General features: G+C 39.4%; 1 protein-coding gene across 2 annotated transcripts in view; it reads left to right on the top strand.

Moving 5' to 3' along the window:
- Window positions 1–17,211, top strand: part of RBM46 (RNA binding motif protein 46) — a 33,581-nt gene extending 16,370 nt beyond the window's left edge. The window contains exon 6 of one of the 2 annotated variants that reach the window (XM_067551857.1): window positions 15,946–17,211. In XM_067551857.1, coding sequence (XP_067407958.1) covers window positions 15,946–15,956 — 11 coding nt within the window. In that variant the 3' untranslated portion in view covers window positions 15,957–17,211. Of the gene's footprint in view, window positions 1–3,190; window positions 3,364–15,945 lie in introns of those variants that run through there. The other variant, XM_067551856.1, reaches the window with a different exon arrangement.
- The last annotated feature ends 1,116 nt before the right edge of the window (window positions 17,212–18,327 follow it).

The raw sequence follows: 18,327 nt of genomic DNA, 5'->3' as shown, positions 1-18,327 counted from the left end.
TAAACCGTTTGGACATACATGAAAGCAAAAATGGTTAATAATCCAATTAGATTAGATCTGAAAAGAAGTTGCCTGATTTCTCTCTACATTCATTGTTAAAACTCCAGAAGAATGATTTGGAAGCCTCAGCTGATGAGAGTCGTCATCATCATCATCATCATCATCATTAGTTAACCTAGACAGCAAAGGTCCGTTGCGACAATCCCCTATGGTATCTACCAGTGGCGTTGTTCCATTTATTCTGATGGTGGCAGATGAGCGTCTCCAATTTGTTGCAACCAGGTTAGCCATGGGCGACCGGGTAATCTCTTCCAGTTTGGAGGTGGCGATGATCAGAGCGTATCTTCAGGACCCACTTAGTCGCTCTGTGGGCAGGGACGAAGCTGTCCATGCGAGTCACGTGTCCAAATAGTGAGGACCGACGACGGCAGATGATGGCTTTGATGCTGGGGAGTTAAGTTCTGGAGGTAACTTCGCTGTTTCTGACAAAATCAAACCAGTTTATGGGTAATAGTTGCTTTTGACAGCGCATATGGAATGCCTCCAGATGCCGGATATCATCTTTAAGTAGAGTCCAGGTTTCGCAGCCATGCAGAAGAATGGGCATGATACAAGATTGGTAAATCTGGATTTTGGTGCCATCAGATAGTTTTTGCTGGCACCAGGCCTTCTGGAAGGATTGCATTGCAGAGGTCATGAGTCCTATCCTCCGCATGATGTCGGGTTGGCACCATCCACTGGAAGACTGCTTGCAGCCCAAGTAAATGAATTCTTCCACAACGACAACTGTGTTTCTGTTTACTATTATGCCGGATGTATCATTACCAGTACCCAGATTTTGGATCTTGGTCTTCACCCAGGATATCTGTAAGCCAAGTGCCACAGACTTGTGTTGGAAACTTGCAAGCGATGACTGAAGGTTTGAGGTGAGTCCGTCTAACAGGGTGACGTTGTCGGCATAGTCCAAGTCCAAAAGACATCCTGCATCTATCTGGATGCCATTGTGTTGCATGACTCTTTTTAAGATCCAGTTGATTGCTCGACGAAACAGTGCTGGTGCAAGTATGCACCTGAGGTGGTGCTGAACCATTCAGTATAGCCGCTTCCAGTCCTTATCCTGGTTCTGGTTCAGGTGTGGAGGTCCTTTATAAGGTTGAGGATAAGTAATGGAACTCCTATCCCTTTCAGTGCCTTGCACAGTGCACTTCAGTCTACAGAGTCGAATGCTGCCTTCAGGTCCACATAAGTGACATGGAGTGTCCAATTGAACTCTCTATAGAGCTTGGACAGCAATCTTAATGCTAGTGTTGCATCTGTTGTTGATTAACCAGATGTGAACCCAGACTGTTCAGAGCGGTGTTTGGCTGTAAACAGTGGCTGGAGTCTAGCCAGCAGGACGTGAAAAAATACCTTGCCCAGTACTTGACAGCAGAGTTATGGGGTGGTAGCTGCTACACTCAGCTCATAGGCCCTTGCCCTTATAGAGGGCTAATACTATGCCCTCCTTCCATTTGGCAGGTACCTTCCAGCTTGTCCAGATCCTGAGAAATAACTTATGTAGAGCACTGCTCACTGGCTTGATGGCAGATTTCAATAGCTCCAGTGGAATAAGGCCACAACCTGCTGCATGACCGTATCAGAGCTTCTTGATTGCAGCTTGTACCTCATCCAGTGTTAGTGTGTCCATTGATACTATGAGGTCATTGGCTGCGGTAGCTAAGGCGTCTTCAAGGTCCTGGCTGTATGTGGCCTTTGGGTAATTCAACATTTTGATCATCCCTCGCAGCCTGGACATTGTAGGGAGGAGAGCACACTGGTTGGGACCGAGCACGAAAATTAATTACAATATCAGTGACGAAGAGGTGGTGATCGGTATTAGCTGGGGCCTCGGCTCCTTGGTACACTCAGTAAGACTTGACAGCACTCAGCCGGCGGGTAAATATATGGTCAAGTTCCTTTCTCATTTGACCATCATTTGATATCCATGTCCAGCAATGGATGTCAAGCCTCTGGAACCATGAGCCTGTTATGACAATGCCCTGAGAAGAGCAGAATGACAGCAGCCTGAACGAATTGTCATTTGTTGAACCTGTTCCAAATTGCCCTAGGACAGACTAAAAGCCAGGTTAAGGCAGGCCAAGGTTTGCGTTCATATCCCTCAGGAAGACCAGTTTGTCATGTGGCAGGACAGACTGTACAGTTGATGCCAGGTGATTGCAGAATTCATCTTTGACTGCATCTTCTGCTTCCTCAGTAGGAGCATAGGCAACCACAATTGACTATGGCTATAACGATGAACTAATCTGGTGTAGAGCAGTTGTGCCGTAAGTGGATGCCACATGACGAGAGTTTTGTCCCATGGTGGTCGCAGTATCAGCACTACTCCTTGCGTCTGGTCTGGTCTGGTCTGGTCCACCCGAGTGCAATATAGTGGCTTCATCGACAATTTGAAGATCATGATGTAGCAGTTGTGCTTCAGTTATACCAGCCACTGCGATGTTATATTTAGCCAGTTCGTGGATCAGGGTGACTTGATAACCAGTGCCATTCAGTGTGAGAATATTTCAGGTAGTGAATCTGGTAGATGACCTCAAATCAATTTTTGGGGCACGTTGGTCGACCCTTATCCAAAAAGGGCCATCTCCGGAGGAGCTTTGGGTTCCTCCCTTCATATGTCCAATTGTGCATTGACTTTCGGTGCTCAAACTATCAGGGGCTTTAACCCTGGTGCTATTAGTTATGCATGCCTTATTGGATTGTATGTCGCTAAATACTTCGCCATCTTGCAGGGGGAATGGGAAGCGCAGTAACCAAAGCCGTCTTCCTAACTATTAGTACTTCGCCTTCAGCTATATGGCCACCATTGCCATTGACCTGGGGGGTTCTGCCTGATCTTGACCAGAGCCTCGTTCACCAACTGTTTTGGGGTTCATGACAGGCCCTCATGGCTACCATAATGGCTAAAGGAAACGAGCCCCACCATATTTTGCCCTGCCAAGCAATCTCCTACTTTGGTCGTTGCCCACTCCCCACGAGCTAGGACATGAGGTTGGACTTTGATGAGAGTGCTGCAATGTAATAACTTGGTAATTAAAAAAAAAATCTTCTAAAGTGAAAAATAAGACTTATATAGTTATTCATAATTACATTTCTACCTGGGGTCTTCATTTATGTATATATCCCACTTTAGGATTGGAATACGTATGACTTCAGGGGAGAGAAATTTTGATGGACTTTATCACGTCTCATGTCTTCTAGTTCTGATATCTGCCAGTCCAATCCACTCACTTAATTGGAATTCTAATATTGCTTTTTTATCTTTGTTTCTTTGAAAATGTATGTATATAAATATACATTTATATAAATGAGCATCTAATGTATTTCCTATGTCTACGTATTCTACAGTGAATTTTTTCTTTTTCGGTGGTAGTGGATGTGTTTTGTAGTTTTCAGACGTCCCAAACAGGATCACGGTCTATCCCCTGACAGGATGAATAAAGCGGAATATTTTTATAGGTATAACAATTTATACAGAGTGTGTGTTAAGAGGTTAGTAATCTAGAATTATTCTGATGACCATATTGTTATAACTATGGAAATTCTCTGCATTGTTATTCCTTTAGTGGATAGGGCTTAGTTCACTTTTGAAATGACAATTCTTCTTTGCTTGCTCATGTCCATTCCCAGTTAGGTGTGTGTGTGCACCATGTGCACAGCTGACAGAAATGTTTCCCTTAGTGGTACCTGAAGGGCTGGCTCTAGCACCTTCTGCAGTGGTGTGCGAATGCACCCATATAGAGGGTGCTGCCTGCCCCCTTCCCTCTCAATTCCTTCTTACTGCCTGTGATGGTGCTGGAACGTTCTCTTGCTGCTGCAAGTTTCTTTGACTACAGGTTTCCTCAGACCCAGTGGTTTTCTTCTGATTTGTGTATATAGTTACTGTAGAGTTAGTTTAAGTTATTTTTAGGGATAGATTAGTAAGTGATCCAGAGGTGGGGTATGCCCCAATCTCTGGGTTTTAAATCCTGTGCTTCTTACAAGAAGTCTGTGCCACTGAGTGACCCGCACCAGAGCTGTCTGAAGTGTCTAGTGTGGGAGAAGTGCAAGATTTGGAGGAGTTTCCAACCCTAGACTAAGAAGGACTAGGACATTAGATTTAGAGCCCTGCTAATGGAGTCGGCTCTTAGACACACATTGGAACCGCAGTTGGACACGGCGCTGAGCACGTCAGCCTTGACACAGAGTACTCTCCTGGCAGGGCTGTCTTTCTGGCACTGATCAAGATCTCCGGTGCTGAAGAAAAGACAAAAGAAGGCATGCACCGAATGGGGGCATGTGCCAGCGCTGAAGACTGATAGTATGGGTGTGGGAGTGCAGGTGAGACCCATGTCGGGTCACTCATCCCCACAGGCCCTGAGGGGCTCAACACCAGCCCGGACTTCAAGCCTGGTCCCGGACCCACTGCCAACTCCAGGGAGCGGCAAGGGCCTTCAGTACTTGGTGGTGCTCACAATGCCTGAAGCTTTTCAGGCAATGAAGGACCTTCCCGTGCTGCCAATGCCCAGGGAGGGGAGGCCCACGCATGGGGATATGGCACCCACACCCTCAGCGAGTTCTAGGGGGAAAACCCCCTTTGAAACAGCAATCCCTGTCCCCAAGGCATTATTCTCCAATGCATCCCCGGTAACCGGGCCTGATCCCCAGAGCCGCACCTTGAGAGGTCGGGCTCCTGTCTTCGATCTCCGGATACCTGGTGCTAGTCTCCAGAACAATGGCACTGCCAGTCTCTGGAATCCCAGCACCATTCTGTGGGCTTCCGTTGCAGGTCCCCAGAAACTGACTAAGGTCAAATGCAAAATGTAAACAAAGTGAGGGAGGGGAAAGTAGAGAAAATTAATTTCTTCTCTGATAATTTTCAGCGTAGTAATTGTAGGTGTAACAATAATAGGGAAAATATCAGGCAAAGTAGGATTTTTAAAGTTCTTTTTAGAGTTCTTTACAATATAATACAGTGCATAGGATTGCTACACATCACAAACTGGATTTTTACTTGTTAATTTGATTCCTGAAACCAAAGCTCTGGCTGCAAATAATCCATGAGACATGGATACCTTTGAACCACTAAGAGAGGATATATGTTCATAAAGTACTCTTGGTGTGTTTTTTGTTTTTATTTTTTCATGGTTCAAAGGTATCTTCTTTGATGGCCTCTGGGTTTTCCCGTTTTTGGGGGGTGGGTGTTACCCACTGGAAGAGAGCACACAGCCCTCTTTCAAATGTGTACTTTTGACTCTGGAAAGAAAGATGTCTCATGTATATTATTAAAACCTTTTTTGGGGTTAGTGCTGGGCATAGATGTGGTTCTAAAAAAGAGCCTCTAGTGGTCTGTGGAAATGGAGAAATCTTTCCAACCTTATCTATACTATACTAAACTATACTATACTATACTATACTATACTATACTATACTATACTATACTATACAACCACTATACTAAATAGAACACTAAACTTTTAACTATGTAGAAAAAGATGTCTGAAGCTAAACCTAAGAATATGAGTAGCTGACAGATATGATAGAGGGTCCCTCTGTGGCAGTCGAGAAGAAACTGAAGTGGGGGTTGGGGTGCATGCTACTATACAGATTAGGGCATCTGACACATGATGCTGCTCAAGGATGCTCATGAGCCAACCAACACAGATGTGGCTTTGAAAGAGGGTTCAGTGTGCACACTACAGGGGGCAGCTCACAACAAATGTGAATGCAGAGAGATGAGTTGCAGAACAGCAGTTACTGGTAAGTAACCTCTCTTTTTCATACTAGTTCACTTTTTACCTACTGCTAAATTCAGTGTGGTTTTTAACTACATAAGCAGTTTAAGATATGTGGGTGAAAGAGAGGACTATTTTGGAAGAATTGGAAACTGAACTGCCTATGGGTGAGGCCAGCAAGAACAAGAGACCAAAGTCCTTTACTTCTGATTGGCTCTGCCGCCTCTATGTTAAGGAAAAAAGAGAGAGAGCATCCAAACAAAAGGCAAGATTCTTACTTAGACTGGGTCTTCAGGAACGAATCAGGGAAGGAATTGTGGCTGAGTCAAAATGCCTACCCTAGTTACTCCTTGCTCTGCAGGAGAAGTAATCTGCTACTCCACATTTTTGCCAGGAATGTGTTGAAGCAACATAAGGGAGTGCTTTATGCTCCCATACTCCCGTTTGGCCATGTTGGGCAATCAATCTTTTCTGTTATGAATTGGTGACTTGACTAAACTATGAAAATAAAATTAACAGGTACAGTCCATGTTCTCCCGCCTCCCCCTACAAAGTCTCTGTCTTCATGTCACATCATTCTGTATTGACCAGAAAGCAGCATGTTTGTCTTTCTTTGTGCCTCCAGGTTAGTCTTGACCTTAATGTGGTATATCCCATACTTATATTTTACTCTGCATGTACCTCTTTTTTCTGACATTTAGCCTTTAATGTAAATGTAAAAGGTGTGGTCCAACCTCTTCATAGATTTTAAGGCCAGAAGATATCATCTAGTCTGCCTTCTTGTTTAGACGATAGTTATTGCAACAAGTGAAATCATAATTGTCTCCGTTTGACCACTGAGCTAGTGTAAGAGGTAACTTCACATGTCTGATTTCTTTGTCTTCTTTAAGAAACTTTCATTATGTCCCGAGACATCTACTGTTCCAGAAATCTCATACTTTTTTTTTTAATAGCATGGGCCACATCTTAACAGAGAAATTACCATGCAGACTATCCTCCCTCCCCTTCTGAATTGTGCAAATTACTAGTAATACCTATGAGAGTGATTTTTATAAATAGATCTTGAAGGATCTCACAATTTTTTAAATGTAATTATTATCATAACACCTCTGTGAGGTAAGGAAGCATTATTTATCCCCATTTTACAGATGGGGAGCTGAGACATAGATTGACTTGCCCAGGGTCACACAGGAAGTCCATGGCAGAGCAAGTAATAGAACCTGGGTGTCACACATCCTAAGCCAGTGCCCTAACCACTGGACAGTCCTTCCACTTCACTTAAAATTGCATAACATCCCTGTAGTAATTGCTTATATGGGGAAAGTAATATTTTTAGCAATCTTTTAATACAGTTTAATAGTTGCAAACATGGAGCGCTAGCACCATGTGACCAGCTACTTCATTGTAGACCATCAAGTGTTCCATGGACAGTAGTTTAAACCCTACATCTACATTATTAGATTTATGAGTATGCAGAAATAACATACGATATCATTTTAGAATGAGTATAGTGTATCAGGCTTGAATTGAACTTAAAATATATTTGATTATAGTTTTTACAGTTGACTAAATACCTTTCTTGCCTTGTTGACAAGTCTCTGTGGGGATCACCTGTACTTGATAGGGGAGTTTCTTAAATTGGTCATCATTTCTAGAAGGCTAAAATATGTCTTGTGTCTCACCCTAGATAGACTCATGTTTTTGCTTTTTCTTTCTGTTAAGTTTCAGCCCTGTATTAGTAGTAGAATAATTCAGTGTAAGGCTAATGCTGGGCTTGTATTGGGCTAAGAGTGGACTCGTATGCCACATACCTCCCTGCTGCTGGCCTAACAGAGAAGCAGTATGGCTGGGATACACCTGTGTTACTCCAAACCTGTTTAGTTTTCAGACTGTTTTTGCTGGTGCAGCACAAGGGGATTGGTCTGCCAAGAGAATCACCAATTTGAGGAACTGCAAAGATGAGCTTTAACCACTTGCGCACATACCCCTAACTTGATGTGTTCACTTTTGGACACACCAGAAGATCTTGTCCAATATCTCTAATTTTACATTAGTATCAGTGTAGAAATCTCAGTTTCTCCCATAAACTGGAATATTATTCTTTAGATCTTTGGAGTCCATCTGGGAAGACTTTTGCACAAAAATCCAAAAGTGCAATTCAGAGTTTTTTAAAAAATTACTCTGATGTATACAATATTTAAAAAATATATATATATACTGAAAAAAATAATCAGAAGTAGTTACATTCTTTTATTAAGTTTTAAAGCCTGGAACAAATCAGCAAATTAAACTGTACAGGTTTAAAAAAAAAAAATTTGAGTAACCGATTATAATCATTTCAATAGAATGATTTTTGTTCCCAAAAACAGTTGCTTCAAATTTTTCTTACTTTTTGACTGAAGGGAGTGAGATAATACGTTGAACTTTAATGTTTCAAGAAAGGAGCAAAGGAAAAATGCATCTAAAATTAATTTTTTTTAATATTAATGGCCTGTTTTCGCAGGCATTATGTATGTGCATCATCATCTATTTCTTCGAGTGCTTTGTGTCAGAATGTGCATGTCTGTGCATTCCGTGATCAGAGATTTTTGTCAGTGTGTGAGTGCTAGACGCCATTGTGCTCCAGTTCGTGAGTATAGGGAGGGGCAGACCCACTGTCATTCCAGTTTCTTCTCAAATGCCTGTAACTTGAGATGGAGAGGTACAGTATCCATTAGTTAGTTTTGGCTCGTTACTTTTCTTTCTTTCTTTAGCACAGTTTGTACTCTTTTAAAGGGGGCTAGGGCTTCTCCTTCCTTCCTTCTGTTTTTTGCCCTATTTGGGCCTTTGTTTCTGAGGCCTTAATCCATGGTCTCAAGTGTGGGTTATGCTCAAGACCCTGGGCTTCAAACCCTGCCAGACCTTCCATAGGTCTTTTCCCTGAAGCGATGGACATTCAAGCTGCCTCTTCTGCCTTGGGGACTCTTGCATCCCCTTCCATATGTAAGATGTGATCAGGCTTTAAGAGTAGATCTAAGAAATTGAGGGAGGACAAGCTCAAACTCTTGTTAATGGAGCACTTGCTGAGTCCTGTGGGATCCAAGACACCTTGCTGTACATTGGATCCACAGAGAGATCCAGTTGCCATCTCTATTGTGATGGTAAGCAAAGTCCCATGGGACCTTCAGAACTATCTAAACTATCAAAGAAGAAAAGATATCCTTCTCCAGATCAGGAGAGGAGAAAAGGAAAGTCATCTCCTTGGTCTGCATCTCTGGAGACCTCATGTCTCATCATGGGTACCACTGATGCTCCCATCCCCTCTGGTATAAACACCAAGGCACCAGCTAAGAAGATCATGCTGTGTACCAAGAAACTGTCTTTTAAAGTATCTAAAATGATACCTGCATTGGCATCAGAGTCTGTGCCTCCAAGACACAAGGATTCAAGAGCTAAGTCAAAATAGACATCGGTAGGGCCTTCTGTATCTAGATATGCAGGACACACCAATTGTCCTGTCTCTGTGCCGTCTGTACTGTACCGTCTCCTGATGTTTCCCATCTGGAGTCCCTGGTACTGTCCAGTCTTCTAACCCCTGAGGACCTTCAGATTCTGGAGGAACTTGAATCACTGCTTGTGAGATGTACTAAAACCATTTCCCAGTATCACCTCTCCTCCTGAAGGCTACCTACTCTCTGCTACCATCTTCTTCAGTGTTTTGTCCTCTGGTACCATAACGGTCTCTAGTTCTATACAGGGACAAGAGGTCACAGACAAATATTTCAGGCTGGTACCAATTCAGTATCTTCATGCTCTCGACTGCCAGTTCCCATGCAATTACAGGATCCATTTTGGACCTGCATACCAACTCAACCACCAGTACCGATGCCATTTGCCCCTCCTATTTACATAGGCAATGACACTTCTTCTGATTCCCTTTCCACCTCCCTCATTTGAGGTATGCCCTGATTATGAAACTTCTAATAGGTCAACCTTGGCAAGGACATCCATGGGGTCCTGCCCTCTTTCCTTGTACTCCATCACAGTGGTCTTATTGGAATCCCTTGGCCCCTTTATGATGGCCAGTTTTACAGGGTCCCATTTCATGAGAGGGCACATCAGGAGCAGCATCTGCTGCCCTTGAGCCTTCCTACATAGCAAGGTATTACAGAGGAGTAAGAGCCACCTGTGGGCAAAGAAACATCCTCCTCCTCCTCCACTGGAGCGAGGTTGTCATATCTCTTTCACAATCTTATGTTGACTTATTTCAAGGCCTTTCAAGACCTTATGAAACGTATAGGAGAGACCCTACATATTTAATTGGAGGAGATACAAGAACTCCAGTACTCTGATATTCTTCACGCATCTCCTTAGCATAACTACCTTGCCCATTAAGTGATACTCTCCTGATCCCTGCATGTTCTGTGTAGCAAGTGCCAGCAACTATACCACCTACATATAAATGAGCTGACAAGAAATTCCACATTCCAGAGGCGTGCAATATTTATTCTCCCACCCTGCACCCAACTCCCTGTTTGAGGCAATCAGTGAACAGAACACACAATTTCAATTCCACTCTCCATCATCCAATAAACACTAAAAAGACTGGACCTTCTGGGATGGAAAAGCTACTCCTTTGTCTCACTGCAGTTCAGAATAGCTAGTTGCCAAGCCCTGGTAACAAAATACAATTTTACAAACTATTCCAAATTCTCATCTTTTATTGAATGCCTGCCACAGGATCAGAGGAACAATTTCAAGCCCACAGAAGCCTGGACAATCACCAAACCATCTCTCTAGGCTTCATTAGATGCTGCCAACACAGCTTCATTCTCCATGGCTACAGCAGTAGTCACGTATTGAGCTTCTTGGTTGCAGTCCTGTGGCCTGTCTCAGGAAATACAAAACGCTGTTGAGACTTGTCTCTTTGAGGGTCCCAAATTTAGTGATGTCAAATCAAACATCATGTGCTTGGTCATCATCTGAGATTGCCGTAACATGACATATGGCATAATGCAGGTAAAACCACAGAGCAGGAGACACACAATTCTCCCCCAAGGAGTTCAGTCACAAATTTAATTAATGCATTAATTTTTTTTTAACAAGTATCATCATCATGGAAGCATGTCCTCTGAAATGGTGGCTGAATCATGAAGGGGCATACGAATGTTTAGCATATTTGGCATGTAAATACCTTGCAACGCTGGCTACAAAAGGGCCAGACGAACGAATGCCTGTTCACACTTTCAGGTGACATTATAAATAAGAAGCAGGCAACATTATCTCCCATAAATGTAAACAAACTTGTTTGTCTTAGCGATTGACTGAACAATAAATAGGACTGAATGGACTTGTAGGCTCTAAAGTTTTACACTTTGATTTATTTTTGAGTGCAGTTATGTAAAAAAAAATTCTACATTTGTAAGTTGCACTTTCATGATAAACAGATTGCACTACCATACTTGTATGGGGTGAATTGAAAAATATTATTTCTTTTGTTTTTATTTTTTTCAGTGCAAATATTTGTCATAAAAATAATATAAAGTGAGCACTGTACACTTTGTATTCTGTGTTGTAATTGAAATCAATATATTTGAAAATGTAGAAAACATCAAAAACATTTAAATAAATGGTATTCTATTATTCTTTAACAGTGCAATTAAAATTGTGATTAATTTTTAATCTCGCAGTTAATCATGATTAGTTTTTTTAATCATTTGACTGCCCTAATTATTAGATAAAAGTTTTGAACCATTCATAGTTCAAAGTATGAATTTTCCACTGGTTTAAATAAAGTAAAGTTTCTGTGTAAGCAGTAATGGTGGTTAATTAGAACATGATGTTCCTGAGGCCAAAGGTAAAATATTGTCCTAGTAATTTTGGTGGTATTGTACATACTAATTTCTTAAAGAAGGTCTCTGCTTTTATCTTTTTTAATATCAGAAAAAGGTAATATAGGTAACAAGTCTTCATAACTGTGTGATTGTACTGAAAACTCTTTGATGGATATTCTCTCTGTTAATCCTGTCAGTTTTTTGTAAAGCAATTTTAGTGATAATATCTAAGGGCCAAATTCTGATATCCTTATTCACCTAGAGTAGTAAGTACCTGGCTTCAGAGGTAGCCCAGCGTGACTGTTTGTAGAATGAGGAACTGCTCAACATGAGTAACAATATCAAAATCTGGCCCTTAATGATATTTTTTTTTTTTATGGCAGGTAAGCAAATGTTTACTACAGCTATATTTTTTTCAAAATTATTGACCTTTTTATGTTTTATTCTAGAATATATGTAGACTTCTTAAAACGTATTTTTGTATTTCTCTTTCATTCTCTTACATAGGTCTGTACTGAGAGCATGATATTCCTTCTATGAAAGTAATGGAGACAGAAAGAAACTGAAACTTCTGGAAACTTCCCTTAGAACGTGTTGGAAATCTGATATAAGTAGTTATATGCTGTCTTTACCAGAGGAGATAGGAGTATTGTAGTTCCGCCATTTGTTTACAGTTCAAGAAAAATATTTTCCATTTTGCATGTTGGCTTCCTTAAACTTTTTTTTCAAAACCCTCTCTTATAGGTCCTATGTAGGTTTTTGAACTCCCATGTCTTACTGTCTTACTAGAAGTTGATGTTTGAATCATCAGATTTTTAAAAAAATCAATCTACTCTGAACAGAGTCCCAGCAAATGAACCTGATAGCCATTGCAGAAAAGTGAAAGCTAGTGTAGTATTTTAACATACTGATGGGTATTGAGAATAGGCGCATTATCTTAGAAATGGGATTTCCATTTCTCTGTGGGTCAGATCACCCACCTCGAGATCCATATGCAGATATCCATTCTTGTGTGCAGAAGAGGGGCTCAGTGTTTCTGTAGCAGTGCCCCAAACTGCCCTCTCCCAGCTCTGCGCATAGTGATCTGTTCATGGTCCGAGATTCTTACAGAGAGAAAGGTTGGGTGGAAAAGCATGTCACTCCCCCCCAAGACCCATACAACTTACCACATACTGCATGAACTCTTTTGCACAGCCTTTGGTGGTCCTTGGAAGCCACCACAGCTAGAAGTGGAGTCCCTGGCATTGTGGCTCTATTGGAGCTTCACCTTCATAGAGGGGAGGTGCAGAGGGTTGGAGCTGCTCTGAAGATTTGTGGCCTCTGTGGGATCTACAAGGTTTGGGGGTGGCTGCTCCATGTGGGGAGATATACCTTGTTCCCTTCCTCTAACATGATGATGCAGGGGCATCTCTGTGTGAAAATCCTTGTGGATATTTCCTGTCAGAGTTGCCACTTCTGGTTTTTAATGTGGGAACAGACTACCTAGGCCTGTGTCTTTTTATCCTAATTCACAGGAATATTCATAAACACTGCAGACTGCAAATATTTTGATTGTTATGGATAGGTGAAAGTGATCCTAGAATTTATCTGTAGTAAATCTTTTAGTGATTTCTTCAGTGTTTTTTCTTTTTTCTTTTCCTGCTCATTGTAATTTGTACATAAGAAAGTTTCTCTTCATTACGATTTCTAAATTACAGCTTTCTTGTTTTTAATTCCAATTCATCATTTTGTCTTGTATAAATTCTGGGGAATTGAAGCACAGAGAGGCTATCTAAAAATGTGAATTTGATTATTGAATTCAACATGGTCCTTATAAATCAAGGACAAAATAGGAAATGCACCCCCTCATGGTCTAGCTTTTAAAGCAGTGATTTTAACATAAATATTTAATCCCACTTTTTCCTCGAAGATATCACTAGGTTCCACTTTTCTACATATTATTGAGAAAAAAGTTATTTCATGGCGCAATGATTTAAATATCAGACCTTTTATTTTACCATTTAATTGATTTATACTTTTTTTTCCAATATGGCCTCGATTTGCTTTAACAAAATTCAAGGTGTGGTTGTTGGAGCAATTAAAGCAAAAAAAAAGGATCCTTTTTTTGTAGTCTGAAATCCTGATATCACCAGACTTTTAAAGATACTAACATTATCCAGTGCTTTACTTTCTGATTCTTCCTTGAAGTAGTAGTAGTATTCGAATTTTTACAAAAAGATTTGAATCACTCTGATTGCTGTTAGTATTACAGGCTTAACTGAGCTACTCATAAACTTGTGATTCTTTTTTTCTGAAGGTAATTTAGTCATATATTGTTGACCAGAAATTGATTCTCCTGCCTTTTTTTTTTATAAAGTCCCTGTTGTTGTAAATGGGCGACTTTGTTTATTTGGAAAGGTTTAGATTGTTCCAAGCTGCTCTTTACAGTGATCATTAATGGTCTGTAATTTAGAAGCTTGTAAATATTTAGTAGGTGAGGACTAAATTGTGCCAGTTTATACTTAGCACAGATTACTTTCCCCAGAGCACCAGCTCATTTGCACTGGTTAGCCAAGGTCTCTTTCCCACAAAGGTTGCTCTCCCTCTTCTGCTGCTACCTGCAAAGATCCCCATTGTTCACCTGTGCAGACTCCTTAGCTAGGCTGCAGTCTGGTTTTGATTGTGTTAGGTGCTGCACAGATGAAGTTTATGGGTCTGATTTTTTTTAAAAGGACCTCAATCCGACCTCCAATTTTGAGTGCATTTTTGTAACCACAATTTTATGTTCAAAATTGGAGCTTCTCACTTGAAAATCAGGCCTTATACATACAGATGCAAAATACCTTCTTCTGCTGTGAGGCTTTCACTGTATTAAGATGATCTCTGCCTTCCTTTTTGGGCATAGAGTGCTGAAGTGACATGCAAAAGAAAAGAAATTGGGCTAATACCTTTTTGTTGTTTGTTTGTGATAAAGAAAGCATATTTTTTTTAAAAGTCAAATCCTGCCTCTGACATTAGAAATTAAGGTCTTCTCTAAAAGACTGGCTGGATTATTAATAATTATTTCAGTTGGAGTTGTGGGTGCTCAGCTGGTCTGAGAACCATGTCCTTCTTTGCCTCAGTTTCCCCTTCTGTGTGAAGGGGAGATACATGTACCAACTCAACTGAGTTGTTGCAGGGTTAAATAGTCAAATGTTTGTAAGGCATTTTGAAAATATGAAGGTTTTTTTTATTCATTGCTGAGTATTAATTATACTGTTGGGAGTATTTTGTAACTGAGTCTCCTAGGGTTCCATATACTTCAAGTAGAGATAACAACATTGTCTTGAAGATTCAGTTATTGTCTGTCTCCACTGCTTACCAACAGGGAACATAACCTTATTAGTCTGGATCTATGTAGGAGAATTTGGAGAAAATAAATAACAGGTAAAAAATATAGACTTGAGGATGCTGGGTCAAATTTATCACTAGCATAAGTTGATTCCCTTCAATGGAGTTTTGCTAGAAATGAAGTTGGCTCATTTTGCTCTGCTGTTAAATGGCCAGGTTATGTCATCTTATGTTAATTATTCTGAGTAGTCCCTTTGAAATCAGTAGGACAGTTTATGAACAATTACTTGGTGCAGCAGAATATGGCACCCTAAAATGTGTTGTTTTAAGGGTATATATTTAATGCGTTTAATAAAATAAGTAAAATGAAAGAGATGATAATACAAAATTGTACTATATCATATGAAATATATGAATGAGAGGAATTAATAATTTAAAGATTTGATCTTCTACACAGTATAAACAAATTATATTCTGTATTTATCGGAAGATACAATGGGTCTGATATTCATTTACATGAAGGTCTCATTTCAGAGTCAGAACAGTGTAAAGGGGTTTACTGTAAATTATATTCAGAGAGAGAGAGAGAGAGAGAGAGAGTGTGTGTGTGTGTGTGTGTGTGTGTGTGTGTGTGTGTGTGTGAGTGAGTGAGTGAGTGAGAGTGAGAGAGATAGGCAAATTAGCCACTACGAATATTGATGTTCACTGATGTTTTTGGATAACTTAGCAATAGCTGGCAATTGGATGTCATAAAGACACTTTTCATCAAGTAATTTTAAAAAAACCATAATTTTTGACTCTCTGATCTTGCACTGAGAACTCTGTTGGCACTTTGATCTGCCTGCACAGTTATCAGTGAAGGATCAGAGCTTTTGCTTGCAAACTCACCACTGACTGAGGTGCACATTTTTGCTAATTTCAACCGTGAATGTTATTTATTGGAAAAATACATTTTGAAAAATGTCTTTTTTTTAGTCTCAGCACTGAAAATGAAACTAAACTTTCTAAGTAGTTTCCATTTTTAATTTCTCCTAATTTTTTTGTTAACCTAGGTCCTTTCTGATGTCTGAACTCACGCTACTGCTGTTGGTCTCATTCCTGTTGGCTAAACATTTATTCTCATTGACTTCATTAAGTTAATACTTACCAAAAATTTGAGGTACAGCATTTACAGAATTATCAGGATACTTCAGTGAGACCTTAACCTTCATCTTAAACTGACTGAATATTTGCAATTCCCTCTGGAGATATAGTGTACAATGTTTATTGGAAGCCAGAAGGTCTCCTTTTTTTCCCCTAGAATCAACTGTGCACCTTGTTTGGCTTGAACTACCCTGAAGAGCGTAGTTGTGTGTTTGAAAAGTTCAGAATTTATTATTTTGGATCTAACTATAAAAGAAGAAAAGTGTAACACTGTATGGTGTAGGAGAATTACTGGAAAATAAAATGCACTTCTTTATTGGGAAACAACAATTCTACAAATAGCACCTCTGTATTTTAAACTGAAATTTGTTACATTTTTTTTGTCTTTTAGCTAATATTTGATTTTATATAGTTTTTGTTTTAAAGAGGTGGTTTGTTTAAAATTGTATTATCAGTAATACTTTAAATTGGTAGGTAAACTAGACTTTTATAAAAGGTTTGCAGTAGTTTGTAAATCGAATATTGGTAAAGTAATCTAGTTAGAATAGCCCACCCTCCACATTACCGTAGTTTTAGAGAAGATTCTATCGGTTGGTCTGTATTGTAAATAATAAATCTTAGAAAAAAGCAAAAATGAACTGACTAGACCTCTTCTTTCAGAGATGAAATCCCTGTATTTCAGTACCAAATCGAATATGAAAGAAAGTGAATATCTTGTGGTAGCAAGATAATTCAGAGATTTGTTTCTGCAAAGTTAGAAAGATGCAAAACAAATTTGTTAGTGGAAATATATCTTGCCAGTGAAATCTGTGGTCCTGGTATAGAAGTATATCAGTGAAGTGCAAGTATGTTTTTTTTTGTCACCTACTGGTAAAACAAGATTTGCAATGCAACAGATCAGCATAGTCTCCACCAGCTGCATCACTATCTTCAAAATATTGAGGATAGAAACGTTAGAAAATGATTTTTTGTGTAATAGTCCATTTTGTCTCTTTGAATTAAATCTGTATCTATAGACTTACATGCAGAGTAACTATTCATTTATTTATGTACAGACTACAATTTTCATCGCAGCTCAGTAAATAACATTTCCCCAGTTAGTGCCACACTTTCTTCTGGGACACCAAGGATACTTCCATACATATTAGGGCCTTATTCTTATACAAGCTACCCCTTGTAACCAACAGTATCGCTTGCTAATGGCAGCCATGTTGGACAGTGAGTACATATCTCTATTGAGACTTCATTCTTCTGAGAAAAAAAAAAAAAAAGTTGTATAGCATTAATATGAAAGTTTCATTTTTAAAAATACAGTTTTAGTTTTTAATTGGGTCTACATAATTAATTTTCATGAGTAAAATATATTTATTTCCATATAGTGAGCTTTTTCATGTATCAGTAAATATAAGCATTTTACTAAGCATTTTTCAAAAGATAAAGTTCAAAAAAGTTATTTTTCTTGGCCTGAGAACTGTAGAGTGATGCTCTTCTATCTGTTTATGATTCCTAGTCAAATTGTGGGCAATAAAACCCAGTGGTTTATGTTAAGAGTTTTTCAAATAATTACTTTGCTGAATAGTATCTCTTTAATAATTTAATTTGTACAAGCATTGGTTGTAATCTTGTTACCAAAGATCGCTCTTATATTGAAGATTAGTAGTTATTTAGCCAGAAGGCAACTATTATGTGGCCGGAAAATGATGCAAAGGAAAGATTTTAAGAAACTTTTTTTTAAACTTTAAAGAAATAATTAACTATTGTGGTCCTTTGCATATTTTTAGTTAAGTAGTAAGTAGTGGTTTTAGTAATAGAGTAAATTATCTGAATTTTTTTGTGTGCTGTTAATTTATTCACAGTTAAAATTGTTAAGTTTCATCTGTGTTTGGTATTAACTGTATAAATAGTTTTGTTTTAAAAGAGTTGTGTTGTTTTTTAATGTTGAAATCATGTGTTAATTTCTGTACGTGAATTCAAATATTTTGACATTAAATTTATGCTGTTCTTTAAAATATATTTGTGGGTTTGTATATATTGTGGAATCTCAATGTTATTTACAGTAATTTTATAAACAAGTGGATAGAGCTTTAGGGCCTCCTTCTGCCCCAATAGAGTTCAGTGGCAAAGCTACCTTTGCCTTTGATGGAAGCACTTCTATATGATTTTAACTTTAAGCACATGCTTAATGCATTTGGTGAATCAGTGGCTTTGAGAGTAAAATAACTTTATTTTAGAGCTGGTGTCTGAATGGGGTGGGGGTTGATAAACTAGCTCATTAGCTTAGCATGCTTCAC

This window comes from Emydura macquarii, unplaced genomic scaffold (assembly GCF_026122565.2).
Source record: "Emydura macquarii macquarii isolate MOO-44397 ecotype Brisbane River unplaced genomic scaffold, CSIRO-AGI_Emac_v2 contig_1363, whole genome shotgun sequence".
NCBI lineage: Eukaryota > Metazoa > Chordata > Testudines > Chelidae > Emydura > Emydura macquarii.
This window is presented reverse-complemented; position numbering and strand designations above follow the sequence as displayed.